The following is a 16,181-nucleotide window of genomic DNA, read 5'->3' as shown; positions in this document are numbered from 1 at the left end:
ACATGGTATCTAGTTCGCATGCTTTTATTCGGTCAAATTGAAAGAAAAAGGTAAAGGTTTAGAAACGCTACTCCTTTTTGTACACTTATTTTGGGTACCTACTAATTGACAGAGGTTCGATATAACTATACCTAGGGTGATTGTTCTACGGTTCGCTATATGCATGGTTTTGGCTCTATGAGGAAAGGGTATTCGAATTGTCCTTGATGTCGGTGCCCCATTGGGATGGCAAACCCTCGATCCTTACCCCGCCAAACCCTCGATCCTTACCCCTTACAAGTTTCGAACGGAATGAGTTCAATTCTAGGGTATTCACTATCTTATACTCATACGAGGAATAAATCCCTACGAAGGTATAATGTATGTATCCCATGGGTTATTTGCCAAAACTCATACAAAGAATAAATTCTTACGAGAGTAAAGCATTCACCCCGACTTATTTGGATCGAAGCTCGGGTATAGAGCTTATGCCATGCAAATGCACATGATATGTGTGAGGAGGAACATTCAAACCTTTGACTAAAAAGGAAACGAAAAAAACTTGACAAAATCTTCAACAGAGCTGAAAAAAATAAATTAAAACGTTAGTACGATAAACATACAGAAATTAAAAAAATCAATAAATGGATCATAAACTAACTATAGACTCGAACTCTTGATTTCCACTACAATAATAAGGTGTAAGCTACTTATAACTTGACTCTCTAAGGGCCCGTTTGGATCAAAGATTTTAGGATTCCCTGGTAGATATATTTTTTTCCTGACTAAGGATACTCATGTTTGGTTGGGTAAGATTCCCAAGTGAAAGTAATATTTCTTTCCCAACAGTAAATATTGTGTGTTTATTCCTGGAATATTATTCCCATACACATGTTAGGTATTCTTTTATTCCGGTGTGTTAATGGCTAAAATACATATCTTCTTCTCCCCGTGAGCTTGCCTGGTAAGATTTTTCTCCTCTCCCTTTCGTGATGTCTCGCATTTTAAGTTTTTTTTTCTTCTTCTCTTTCGTCATTTCTTTGGTTTTAAGATTCTGAGGGTTCTGTTTTCTCCCTTTTGAGACCATGGCTGGTCGTTTTATGAGGTTTTTGTATCTGGGTTTTTTGTTTCAGATGCTGGGTTTGTTTGGTTTTTGAACAGAAATTTCAGCTTTGAGCTCGCTTCATACTACAAATTCTGATCTTTTTTAAGCTGACTCTGGTTTCTTGTTCTGTGTAGATCTCTGAGCTTTTCGTTTTGAAAATGGAAAATTTTGTATGTTGAATGATGACGAAAGTGAAATTTGTGATTTGTAGTTTATGTTTGTTGGGTCGAAGAACGATGATTGAGAGATAGGGCTTGATTCTGGTTTTATTTGGTTTTTTTTTTTGCAAGTTATTCAGCTAGGAAAAGCATGGATAGAATGATTCAACCTCCATTGGTAAGCTAATTAACTCATTCCTGCTTATTATCTGTTTGAAATTACTAGCTTTAAAGTTGAAATCTATTATGTTATCTTTCAGCATATCATTTGTGTTTAGTAGTTAATTGTCTTATTCTATTCATGTGGCTCTCAATTGAAGAGCTTTCAATACATACTGCTTCCGCTCGAGGCTCTTGTTCTTTAAGTATCGGTGGAATTATTTTTGGTTTTCTATTTTGATGCTAGCTCACTCCCTAATGGTTCGGTTTGTTACTTGGATCTTGCAACTGTTTTCCCCCCTTTTAAATTGATTAAAGATAACAGAGTTCAACATCACTTTAGATTGTAATTGTGCATGCTAGAACTGTTGTATATCATCATAAATTGATGATATCGTCGTCGTTGTCGATGTTGCTATCAGCCTAGTGCATCTTACCAGCTTCATGTTACTGTGATAAGAAAGTATAAAGGGAAAAATAAGATGTAAAGAATATATATATTCGTCAATTGTGAATGTTCTTGGAATAGAAATGTCAGTCTCTCATCTGGAAGTTATAGAGGTAATGCTGGATACGGTGGTGGTAACTATGGAGGCCAAGGAAATTATGGTGGTTTTGATCAATCTGCTGCAATCAATTTCGATGGTGGGAATTTCAATGTTGCTGCTACTGGTGACGTTGCCACCGGAGGTCCTGCTGGATATGGAAGCCAGAATACGGGATTTGATGGTAGTGATCAATTCGGTAGTGCTGAAGATGGCTTCAAGGAGGGAAGAGAAGCATTCGACTCAAACGAGCCAATGAATGAGAACTTCCGGGACAACGACGATGAGAATAGAAGTGATTTCGCCAAAAGGGCATGAAGCAAGTCTGTGTCAAGTAGCAGTAAATTGTTTGGTTATTTAGTTATGGTCGTTACTTTCTGGGAAACTAATTTTTATGTGATTTGAGTTCGAATAAATTTAATTTCTTACTTATTTGAATTATGTTTTTGTAATATAAATTCATGGGATAAATAATAATGATAAAGTATGAAGAATTAAGTATAAATATAAAAAATAAATAAATAAATAAATTATTGTATATATAAGATATAATAAATATTATATCTTAGATAACAAAAATAATTTACATCTTTTTATTATTATAAATATCTATAAAGAATTTTCACAATGTAAACATTTAGTTAAATGTTGATGTAAAATTTTAATATATTTTTAGATAAATTATGTAAAATTTAATATTAATTAAAATTAAATAATACATGATATATTTAAATACTCAAGTAATATATTATCAACAAATGTAATTTTTATATAAATAATTTTTATTTAAATATTTATAATTTCACTTGTTAAAAAATATAAAACAAAGACAATTTGGTAAAATATGCATTCCTGTAATCTTTTATTCCTTCAACCAAACACTGTAATCTTACATTCCTGTCAAACTAACCAAACACAGTAATGTAACATTCCCAATAATCCTATTCCCTGGTAATCTTTTATTCCCACTGGTAATCTTACATTCCGTGAACCAAACAAACCCTAAAAAAACTCCCCAGTAGAGCCGTCAAGCTGTCATAACCATTTTTTAAAAATAATTAAATATTATTTTTTTAAAAACCATTATGACTTTATTTGATTTTATATTAATTTTAATTAAATTGAAAGAGAGTCGTCATCGACTTTGAGTTAGGTAGGTCAAATACCTAAAAGTGTCTTTTAAAACAATTTTAAGGAAAAATCGTTTTTTAAGACAAAAGTTGGTTTGCTCTTACCAAAAATTCGATTTAACAGGTCCAGGAGTCGATTACGTATGGGAAAGGATTATCACCCCCACAACGCCCAAAATTGGTACTTGATCGCTTACACGTTGTCGTAATAGTGGAAATCATGAATCACATATAAAGATAAAATATGATATATATTTATTAAGTTGCTTCAAATTATTTATATTATTAGGGAAAATTCTTTAATTAGAAAAGAAATCTCGAAATTAGCAATCCTCAATCGGGAAAGATATCTTGCCTATTTCTTATCAGTAAAAGAATATTCATTCATCATTTATTTTAAAAACGCTAATTGAATATAAATGGATAATCTACATTTACGTAGAATAAATTACCACATAAAAACACATTGAATTATTTGAATAAACAAGATTTAATTAGTAAAATGAACTAGATTTATTTCAAGTTCTCATTTTGTTCGAATGTCGTATCAGATCACACTACTTCGACCAAGTAGTGCTTTCCATGCTCATTCTACAAATAGGTGTTCTTGAAAAATATTCAAGTGAAATATTTAAAATATTAACATCAAGTACAAGATATATTGACAATTGGGCATTTTAAAAATGAAATAGTTAAATAAGATCAAACAAAATAAATTAAACACTAATAATATACTGAAATACATGCAAGTAATATGATATATAAAATACATTCATCTTATAATAAAAAAACTATGATATGTATATAGTAATATTCACATGTACAAAATATGTATGTGTAAGTCAAGGACTAATATATAAACATGTAATCATTGAAGACTGGAATGTAAACAAATGAAACTAAGCATACTAGGTCATTAAAAAGACTAAATAATAATAGTATTACCTTGGAAAGCTAAACTACCACAACAATAATCCAGATGAAAATAGGAAATATTAAACAATTAAACACTAAAGATGCAAATAAACTACAAATAATGTTTAGGACTAAAATGAAAATCATCACAAATAAATGTCCAATTCAAAAGATTATAAAAACACGAACCAAGAGATACTTAGGACCAAAATGAAACGCGAGTAAAGTCATATGCTTAAAATAAGAAGATTCCATTTCATGACCCAAATACAAGAGTTTATACAAAATACGAGGGATGGGTATGAAAATATCTGCTCACATCAAAACGCATAGCCCCATCTCTCTACCGAACAATGTCGTTTCACGCTTAGGTATAAAGGGCCAAAAACCAAGCCAAACCGGCCAAAGCTCCTCATTCCTCTTATATCTCTTTTCTATTTTAACCCTAAATGAAATAAGCTCTCTCCCCTCCCCTAGTTTTCATCTGCCGCAAAAAGAGAAGAGAGTGTCACAACCGCCGTAAACCGACAGTGAGAGCGAGCGAACCAAGCCCTAATCTCCTCTCTACCCCTCGTTCACCCTAAAGTTTTAAGTCTTGTTCTTTCTCCCCCTTAAAACCCTAAAATCAAAACCCAAACCACAAAGGCAAGAGTTTTACCTTCGAAGTTGGAATATAGTTGCTCCGGCGAAATAACAGTGGTCGAATCTTTGCCCAAACGTGAGTTTCTTTGGATAGTGGCTTGTTTTTGGGTTCAGAACTCCTCTTGTCCGAATAGTTTTTTTTTGTTTAGATCTCATTCCTTTTTTCGATTCTTGAGGGTTTTCTTCTCTCTGTTTTTTTCTTTCCCCAAAAACTCTCTGTTTTCTCTGTCGAATGCCCTCCCCTCTAACTTCTCTCTACTCCCTCTCTTTTATCCCCTTGCATGTTGATTTAAGGTGAGATGATGAGGCTAAAGAATAGGGGAATGATTCCACTAAGCTTGGGTAAGTGAGAAAATCTATGATCCCTGATTTGATTTGATGTTGTTTTTTTTACTGGGCTTTCTATGATATTTGCCGACTTCTTTGGTGATGGATGGTGTCACTGTTTGGTATAGCTCAATGATGACAGCGGCTCGGGAAGCAATCGGCGATGGCTCATGCGGTTGGGGAGTTGGGCTGTGAAGCTAACGGTGCCGGTCTGGTGGCTTGGTGGTTTCGGCGGCTGACAACAAAATATGAGCTAGGGTTTCAAAACTCTAATTGAATCGGGTCGTGTCGGCTGTTGGGCCGGTTCGGGTCGGATCCGGATCTGAACAACTGTTTGTAACTGGTTTGGGTTTTGTCCTTATAGTTGGGCTCTGGGTGAGGGCCTAATCCGTGTTTGGGGCTTGTGTTGGGCTTGTAATATTCTGGGCCTGTAATACAAATTAATTGTTAATAAAATAATAATAATAATAATAAATAATTAAAATATAAAAGAAAGACTCTGGACAAAAACGAGTTTCTACACTTCGAATATCCCATAATTCAGCTTCTAAAGTTGAGCAGATTCCCACAGCTTTAGTGAATCCCATTAACCAGTCTCCATTGTTGTTTCTTAACACACCTCCGCAAGTTGCAAATCCGCTGTGCGTATTCCTTGCTCCGTCCGTGTTTACCTTAACCCACTCGTTGGGAGGAGCTGTCCATTTTTTTATTCCATCTGTTTGTATATTCCCTGGTTATTCGTTTTGATCGTAGACACCAGGGCTCCATTGCTTTCCATTTGAATCCTTAAACCCTCTGTCAATATGGTTTCTCTTCCCAATTTATCCGGATCGAAAACACACAGATTCCTATGTTTCCAGATTGTCCATAAAATCTCCCCAAATAGGAGGTCCCATCCCTCTGGTGCAATCGCAAAGTAGTCAGGATTTAGTATCTTATAATTTATACATGACGAAAATATGAATATCTTAAACAAGGGAATGAAAAAAATAATCGGAGATCAATCTGAAAATTTATATTAATTACAGGTTAAAATGATGTTTTGTATCCTATAAACTTGATCGACTCATCTATCTTATTCTTGGTACAAGATATATAATACTAAAAAGTTAGGTAGGCTTTTCCACCAATTATGAAATTGAAGGACTCATGTTGTCAATTCAAAATACATACCTATCTTATTCTTTTATTGGAGAACATTATCTTATTCTTTTATTGGAGAACATTTAAGCTTATATATTTTAGAAGGGAATCATTTTGTAGCATGCATGAACAAGTCTTTAAATAGTTCGACAATAATTAGACTTCTGGTACCAAACGTTCCCACAATATATGAGGACATTAATTTATATATATTCTTACATAAAAACGAGAAATCACTCACAGAATAAAATAATATTAATAGAATTACAGACAAAATATAAATAATATTCTATGAATATGTATACTCATTAAAGAATCAAGTATTGTGTCCTAAATCGATGTTGGTGGAGATTCCTCACCGACAGCGTTCCTCGGACACGGAACTAACATGCAAACAGAAACAATTCGAAAGTTGAGCTTGACAAGTTTAGTAAAACACATATATTCTACTATACTTCATGTAATTCATAAATATATGTATACAAATCAATTGGTACATTGGGGAAGTGAAAATTTGGTCCATGTTAAAGTTATCTAGCTTCTACGAGCATTAGGTATTGCATCGTCTTCAAATCTTCTACTTCATCTCCTACTTTCAAAAATTTTTCAAATTGGTTCATGACTTTCAACTGTTGGCTTCAGCATCAAATCTTCTTGAGTCCAACTTGTTATCTTAGCAGGTAGATGTCTGGCTTATCTCCTTAGTAGGTAGACTCTCTCTTGACGCTACTCGATTTACGTAGAGAATCTTTGAAATTGTATCGAACCCAATAAAAGGCATTGTTGTGGGCATTATTTTTCAAGAATCTTCTAAAAGATAAGTTATTTCATGGATCAATATCTTTGAAGGATATGTAATGTTCACGCAAAAATACAATAAAACACAAGACAAGACAAAAGGAAGCCAAGTTAGTGAAATAATGATCAAATAAAAGAAATGTGTGTTAAAAGATCTGAAATGATTAAATTCAATCGGTAAATAAACCATGAATATAGTGAATAAAGAAAACAGATAAAATTAAAACTCTAATTGCATGCATTCTAGTTCTCTTAGGGTATCCACATGGCTCTAGCGGGGTAGGTCTACTAAATTCTCTAGATGAGGTTGAGTTCTATCAAAGGGTCCCCAAGCCATGTTTACAACCTGCTAAGGTTGACTCCAATTCTAGTCCATTACAGACTTGCGAATCAGATTCGGCTCAGGGGATCACACAGTTAAAAGTGTGCATCGAAACTGATATTCGAACATGCAACTTAGGATGCTTTCTAGACGTAATTTGTCAGACCCACACGAGGGAGCCCAATGCTCCACATGAGGTGTGATATTTCCCTCTTCTTAAGTAAATCAGGATTGAGCTCGAGTTTAGAGCTATGATATGCAACAGTCCTAAAAATTCACAGAAGTGTAAGTATTAACCAGAGAGAACATCTTGTTTTCTTTTTCTTTGAAATAACATAATGAACTATAAATTAAATAAGATCGAACTTGTAATTTCCAGAATTCTAAATATTGGGTAACCAACTCATGGCTCGACTCTCAAGTTGTTTTAAAAACAAAAGTCCCAAAGGAGTCGCCAAGCCGTCGACACCGTTTTTCACCTGGACGGGGGAGAATAATGTCGACTTGGGGGTTTTTTCTTTGAAAAGGTTTTGAAATGTAAGGAGTCACCACCAATCATTTAAGGTGTGAATGGGACACTATAAAAACCATGTGTTTTTAATAATTTTTTTCATTTTTATTAAAATACCAAGTTTTAGGCTTTGCAAAATCCAGAAATCAGGTTTGGGAGTCGGTTACGCGTGGGGAATGATTAGCACCCCCACAAACACCCAAAAATTGGTACCTAGTTGATTACCCTATATTTAGAATCGAAAATTTTGAGTTCTAACCTTATCTAATTTAAAAACCATTATGGATGCAAAGTTGAAAATGATATTCATTTATTAAAGTCAATAGCATTCGCCCCTAGCATGAATGCAGGAGATAAACTATTTTTCCCAATAAACGAACATTGCTTCAATATTTTAGAAATCATGATGCGACTTTGAAAAGGATGTCGACCTATTTCAGGAATCACCAGTAGTCACCCTTGAGCATACTCGCGGGAGATATACTATCGAATCCCTAATAAATTAACATTGCCTTAAATTTTAAAATAAAATGCAATCAAATAAATTTTTATTAATCCTAATTAAACAAAAGGATATATTTAGGCTTTTTCTTTCTTGAAGTGTCAAGTTATGAAAATTAAAGAACCTAGAGGCATAAACCTAAAAATGTAGGTTCTAATATTAATCCTATTTGATTTTAATCCATTATTGAATCGAATAATCGAGATAGTCCCTTGAGCATTTAGGCAAGGGCCGACTCAAATTATTCCCTAAATTAAGAGGACTATATTGAAATCTAATCTAAAGTGGAGGTTCTAACATTAACTTAAATTAATTTTAATCAATAATATTGCAATTTGAATAATTAAATTGGAACATCGAGCAAAAGCGATGACCAAATTAAGAATTCTCTTAATCTAATGACTAAATATTAATCGAATAATTAAAAGATTATGGACTAAATCTAAAACAAAGGTGATCCATCATGGACTAAATCAAAAGGATACAAATATTAAAGATGATTAAAATATATAAAAGACTAAAATTAAATTACTGAAAATGAAGGGTAAATAAATAATAAATATAAAATATAAAATAGATGTGTGACTAAATAAATAGTTTACCCTTAATCTTTATTGTAAAGTTGCTTCTATATTTATATATATTCTTTAAATAAAACAACTAAAAACCATCACTTAAATTTAAGTGCGAAATTAATAACTCCCAAACAAAAATTTTACCACTTATAATATTAACGAATATAATATTATAGTCGTTAATATTAACTAAAAACAAATCATTTTATATGAAATATTATAGTCGTTAATATTATAAGTGTAGTAAAATCTAATCGATTTTAAAAATATTTTTAAAAGCAAAACATTTTTGGTTTGGAAGTTTGAAATAATAGTTACCAAAGGAACTTCCTAAAATTTAGGTTGAACTAATCATTTCAGTGTCTCAACCAACAATCGGATCTTCCCTAAAATTTTGTTGGATATATTGAAGCCTACTAATAGTTATTTTTTTTTTAATTTTGAGTGATTATATAGTAGTATATGTTCAAAAGATTTTTTTAAGTTATTAACAACGTACGCACACTATGCAGATACAACTATTAAAATTCTAAATTTCTAGCGAGAACAACATTACTCTTAATAATTGAAACCGCTAAATGGGTTCAATTTATAGAAAGTCGCTAATTTTATTAAAAATAGAAAATATTCAGAATTACAATGAAAATTTACAAGCATAACCGTAAAATAAACTAAATTATAATTAGAACATTTTCCTATAAATATTGACACAAAAACTAGCCACCTAGATCACACAATGACCAAAAAAAGAAAATATTAAAAAATCTAATCAATGCTCCAACAAAATAAAGATACGAACAAATCTGACTGTATCAGTAAACGAACCACAAAAAGGAATGAAGCTATTAAAGACCACTGACAAGTCGCAAATCAGAGTCAATCGACGTGAGAAAACTATCCACAAATGTAAAACGTGTATCCAAATCAATCTGAGGGTCCAAAGCATGGAAGATCAACATGGTAACAAATAAATGCCATCTTGATTAGTTGTAGCGATATCAAATCCAACCCTAAGAAAAAATATAAATGAAAACAACAGCAAAAAAAGCATAAACTACCAAAAGACAGAAAAACATGTCATAAAGACAGAGATAAATATATCATAAGACAGAGAACATTTCACAAAGACATAAATATTCTTATTAGAAAAACTAATAAAAAACAAAGAAAAAGACAACCTACGGACCGCAACCAATATCAAAATCGGTGATGCCACCGATTAAACAAAATTAAAGAAGAAAAAATTGGATTGATTAATAAAATTGATACGACTTGTAAAGAATAAAAAAAGGGAAGAGAGAGAATTATCTACTTACTTTTAATTCAATATTAAACTGATTTATTTAATTATCAAAATAAACATAAAAATTTATGTCACTAAAATTAATAAATTAAAATATTGAAAAAATTAAATTTCAAAATTAAAAAGTAATTGACAAAAATCAATTATGACAACATAATTCAGATCTAAATAGAAAATTAATGAAAATATGTTTCTTTAAAAGGAGGTAAAAGTTGGGCGTAGACCTTTTTCTAGCCCAAGAGAGAACTTATTAATGTCGATAGGTTTTTGAGTTTACCTAATCCATTTTGGGCCCAATTTATTATATATCTATACTATATTCTATTATAATTACCTTGCTTAAGTTTGATTTTACAAGTTAGACGATGTCAATTCAGCAAATTAGAAGTAAAACAAAATTAATATATCTTAAAATTAAAAATAAAATAGAAATAGGTATATATGTTTTTTTAAAAACAATTTCTTTAAATTTACCCACTTCTCTTAAATTATCTATCTACCTAGGGATAGACATGGGTCGGATCGGGACAGATCGAATTTTTGCTCAACCAGACCCGACCCAAAAATATATACCCTATATCTAAAATCTGACTCTAACTTAAACCCGATATGACTTTTTAAGATAAAATTCAAATATGACCTGACCCAAAATAAATATATTTATAAAAAATATTATTTTATTCAATAAAAATAGAGATCTAATTGGAAAAAAAATAATATATACAGGGTATAATTATTGTAATTATCCCTAAATATATAAGGTAAATTTATATTATTTTCAAGTCAGGTCGAATATTTTTCACCTTAAGCCCGAATCCTACCTAACCCGAATCTGATTTTTTTATAAAAAAAACTCGATCCGATCGGGTCAGATTGAATCATAACCCATCAAATTCGGGTCCTATGTCCATCCCTATATCCACCTAATATTTTTAAAAAATCTACTTAAAAGTTAAAATTTAATTAAACTACTATTATTTTAGTAATTTTCATCAATAAAATATTTTATCTAGTACCCTTTTCGTATAGAAGCCGTTAATTTTATTATAAATAGAAAATATTCAAATTACAATAAAGGTTTATAACCACAATCGTAAACTAAACACATAATAATGATATTTTCCTAAACATGAGAAAACTAACTACTTAAGATCACAAGGACCATACAAGAAAAATGTTAAAAAAATCTAACCAAATAAACTCGAAGAAAAGGTATATGCGAACAGATCTGACCGCATCGACAAACGAACTACAAAAGCTAAGGAAGCTATTGAAAACCATTACAAATTGCAAATCAGAACTGAGTAACATGAAAATACTATCTACGAACACAAATAAAGTATCATCTAGATCAGTCGTGGCGTTATCAAATCCAATCCTGAAAAAAAAAGATAAATGAAAATAACGATCAAATGACCGAAAACTTACCATAAAAATAGAGAAAAAATGACATAAAGGCAGAAGAAGACTTGTCATAAAGATAGAATTATTAAAAGTAAAATAAATAAATAAATGAATGTATGCTATAATAAAGCAAAAAAAAAAAACTATGAATATCGGTGGTCATCGATCAGCCTTGACGAGCAGCATCAAAACTGATATCATCGCCGATCACAAAGATTAAGAAGAAAAAAGACTAACAACGACTAAGGAAAAATTAAAAATAAATAAAAATAAATAAACTCTATTATTTTTTGTGTTTTTTTTACATAGGGAATTAAAACGGCGTCGCATCGACGCTTACATTCTTAGGGCTTTTACACCATCTGTATCAGCCTTGAATAGAGGAATGAGATCTGGTGGGGGGATCTCTCAACTCATAGACTCCATTTTCCATTCTGATTGTCATTCTTGTTAATCTGTCCGCACATCGGTTGCCCTCTCTCCATCGATGGCGAACTTCAACTACTCATTCTTCATTTCTTAATGCGATGATTTTCTAACCATTCTTTCTTGCTGCAGGTCTTCTGGGATTTCTCCATTCAGGGTGTCGACGACTCCTAACGCGTCCGTTTCTATTATCAGTTTCTTAACTCCCAATGATTTTGCATATATTTTTTTATTCTTGTAATAAGTGTGACAAATTTTAATATATTTATACTATAGTAAATAATATAAATCATTGTGTAAATTATAATATTTATGGGAGAAAACTCATTCATTTTAATTACGTAAAACATTTTTTTATCTTTCATCGTCTAATATATAAAATAAATAGTTTCAAGAAAAAAAATGGAAACTCAACGGGTAGGTCTCTAATTATGACAAGTGGCTACCCTCATTGTTGTTTATTTTAAATCATCTTTAATATTAAATATTAATAAAAAAATTATATTATAATAAATATAATAATAAAATAATCCATTTCATCAAAGAATGACTAAAATATGATTAATTCAAGATATTAATGGTTAAATTGAAAAAAAATAAAATTTAATATAATAATATGAGTAAACTAATTAAAATTAATTAAGTTTATATTTTTAATTTTAAATTAATTCATATTAATTAAGTTGATATTTTACTTTTAAATTGTTAAATATTTTTACTAAACCTAAACCCTAAACTATAAATTCTAACACATAAATGTTAAATCCTAAATCTTAAATTATGTACAAACTAAGTGGCTTCTGTGGTAAAAGAATTGTTGTTGTTCATGGAAGACCTGGGTTCAAGCTGTCACGGACCGCGAGCCCACAACCGGGGTCAACACACGAGGAGTAGGCCAATAGCACTTATGTGGCGTGTTGGACCTTTCTGGACCCATGAAGACTGGCCCATTCTATGGAGATGAAGAGCCTTGCACGTTTATGGCAGGAGAATCCTTGGTTTAATGCAAAATCCTCATGATTATTTCCATAAACTTTGTAATCTTTTATCTAAGGCAACATATAGCTAGCTTGATAGAGTTTCCTTACTTAAGAGAGATTTTGTAATCATAATCCCTTGATTTGTGGGATTTAGGAGATTGTATTTAATCTAGGTCGTCGATGTACTTAGATCTTAGCCGTTCATTGAGGGGAGCTTCCACTATAAATAGAGGCATCTCCTCCTCATTTGTACTCACTTCTTCATTTTGAGAAATCACAAAGCATTCTCTTATAGTTCTCTTGTCTTTCTTTTTGTGCTAAGTTCTCTTGTTTTTGCTTCCGTTGGAAATCTAAGCATCTTTGCTTGGGTTGTTTTCAGGCTGACTTAGCCGCAATCACAGAGAAGGTGACTAAGGCCGCACGTTCGAGGTGTTTAAGTTCCAAGGGCGTGACAAAGCACTATGAATGCTGGATATATATCATTTAATGTTAAAAAGTTAAAAAGTTATTTTTAAACATATATTGTCTTGTACTTACCCTAGATTTATCAAATAAATGTTAAACTGTAAACCTTAAATTATTTTTCTATTCTACAAATTAAAAATATGAATTGATTAATTTTTATGTTCATATTTTATAAATTTTTTAATTTTTTTATTCTTAATTTAAAATTTTAAAAATAAATTACAGAGAAATTATAAAGGAAAGAAAATTGAAAAAAGGACACATGGCATAATTTTATTGAAGGGGCATAAATGGGAATAGGAAATAGAGGCAGAGGAATTGTATTAAAAATTTTGTGATTTTTTTATTAAGGGATTACAAAGTATTATCTGTCCTAATTCTTAAATACTTTTTAACTATTTGATAATAAACACTTAATCACTCTATTGCAGTTGTTGGTGCTCGAACCATTGACCTCTGAGAACAACGATTTTTTCAACCATTGAGATAAATTGATTCATGCAAAATTTGAGAGTTTTTAAAGTACTTTTACCACGTCCAAATTTAATACTTAAAAGGAGTATGTTGTCTATACGGAGGCTTTAAAAATACGGCTAACAACATTCCTAATGGAATGAATAATAATACAAAGAATAATGAAAAATAACAAACCTGAATTGAAATTGAATTGTAAATAAAAAAATCTCAATTAGAGTCAAACTAAAGTTTAAAACTAAAATTATTAATCCATTCAATTTCGTCTATAATTTATTAATAATCTGTAAAAATGAATTTGAAATAGTCAAAATAATTACAAAATCACGTAAACAACCTTAAATTTAGAATTTGTATGAATGAGAATGGAAATATCAAACTTTCCTAACTTTTTCATTAAAAATTTTAGGGGACGATCGTCTCTCTGAACCGTATTGACAGTACGTACTCATGTCATAGCTCAATTATCCGAATGAGGGTATGAACTAGTAGCTTTCGATTTCTTTTCTTCTTTTCTTACATACTATTCCATACCTTTTGAAATGCCTTCGTCCTATATGACAACTCAAAATCACTTGCATTTTGATTTCCTCTATTAGAATATCTTCAATCTTCGATATTTCTTCTCTTTAGGCAAGATAATTTCTAAAACAAGATGGTAGGGCCTTAGAAATTCAGTGTAACACCCTCAACCACGTCTGGAAGACGAACCCGAATAGAAGATGTCACATTAAACCACCAAGGTGATCTGACAATAAAAAAAACTTAGAAAAATACAACTTACTTAAAATTTAAAACAATAATGCAAGGTACAAAAAATATAATTATTTACAAAAGGAGGAACTCATTTATTTGAAAACCAAAATTCATAAAATAAGTGATTTACAAAATACTCGAATAAAATCATAATCTATACATTCCCACTCAAGTTCTCGTCACTATACTCTGGTACTCCCGCTTAGACTCATTTTATGATATCATTCTCCCATTGTGGTCCATAAGACTTGTAACCTGGAGATGTAATAATTTAAAGAGGGTTAGCTTATAAGCTCAACGAGTACACGATTATTCCACTGTATTCACTTAAGTCTCATAAAGATAAACATGCTAGCCACTTATGAACTTATAACCATAAATTTTCCAATTTTATTATCATAATCTCTTGTTCAAAAATCACCGCAATTCATAATGGGAGTCTTCCTAGTTTCATTATACATAAGTATTATAATCCTCTCAATCTAAAAGGCCACATTTATTCACAATCATAAGTATTATCTTGAAGTATGATAAGTAAATCATTATTTTATCTTAAATATGTGAATCTCATTCTCAAGGTCAAACCACATATATAATCCATGCACATGCCATAATAAAAGTCATGTCATGTTTACCCAATAATAAATCATAATCACAAGAATACCCAAAGTAACATAGAAGAGCTAGCTTATGATACATGATTCGACAGAATGAAATAAATTCCTACAATGCACTGAAGTGCTACAAAATGCACTAAGTGCCGAAATATAGCTGTTAGACTCTATGTCATGCCAACTATACCCTAATGCTATTACAAAATTACTTGGGCAATTTATATCACAATGTATATATCGATGTACATGATACATAATATCACAATGATAAGTCATACAATATCAATAATGTAACACCCTAATCCAATTTGACCCGAAGATCGATGGATCACAATGTCACAGTACTACCGAAATAGTGACCCAAATTTTTTTCTTTAAAAATTGCTTTTAATCCACTGAAATAGTTCATCCATGAAATTCAAAACAAACCATAGTAATAATCTGAATTTACAAATATTGGGGAGCTCCCAAAATATATCCAAAATAAATACAGTACCAGTACAAATCAAAGCTACGAGTGAATATACAAAAAAGGTCCATAAATAGTACATTCCCTCTAAAGAAGACTCAAGACGTACTCTGATAGTCACTGTTGATCCGGTCTACTGCACTGGAATGTCTGTTGATAAATAACTCCTCACGATCTGCCCCTAAGAATCTGCGCACGCAAACACATTCTGAACGCTGAGCTTACGAGCTTAATGCCTCACTAATAATTGTTTTATACTCTATGCATTCATTTAAATAGTTGACTAGCGGCACATGTCTAAAATATATGAAGACATAAGAAACTGATACCTAATATGCTAAACTGTAGCATGCAACATGGTGCGGTTGAGGGATTCTTTTATCTCAGAGCTCACACCCCTCTAGCCTACCGGGTGGGAATCCGAAATTCTATCCTTGGAAACTTACACCCGACAACCACTCTATCGCGTCTTGGGGCAT

The 16,181-nt window shown here is 31.5% G+C and overlaps 1 protein-coding gene across 1 annotated transcript; it reads left to right on the top strand.

Annotated features, from left to right (window-relative positions):
* The first annotated feature begins 1,064 nt into the window (after window positions 1-1,064).
* Window positions 1,065-2,264, top strand: LOC120193285 (glycine-rich RNA-binding protein 3, mitochondrial-like). Its single transcript, XM_039195820.1, has 2 exons — window positions 1,065-1,084; window positions 1,931-2,264. Exons 1-2 carry the CDS (start codon window positions 1,065-1,067, stop codon window positions 2,262-2,264), a joined length of 354 nt encoding a protein of 117 aa, XP_039051751.1.
* Window positions 2,265-16,181: the final 13,917 nt, after the last annotated feature.

Source organism: Hibiscus syriacus, unplaced genomic scaffold, assembly GCF_006381635.1.
Source record: "Hibiscus syriacus cultivar Baekdansim isolate YM2019G1 unplaced genomic scaffold, ASM638163v2 tig00116994_pilon, whole genome shotgun sequence".
NCBI lineage: Eukaryota > Viridiplantae > Streptophyta > Magnoliopsida > Malvales > Malvaceae > Hibiscus > Hibiscus syriacus.
Note: the sequence above shows the minus strand (reverse complement) of the source record. Positions and strands in the feature narration are given on the sequence as shown.

Coding starts and splice junctions, on each gene's coding strand:
- LOC120193285 (XM_039195820.1), top strand. CDS start 1,065: ATGGCTGGTCGTTTTATGAG. Junction 1,085..1,930: donor ATGGCTGGTCGTTTTATGAG/GTTTTTGTATCT, acceptor TTCTTGGAATAG/AAATGTCAGTCTCTCATCTG.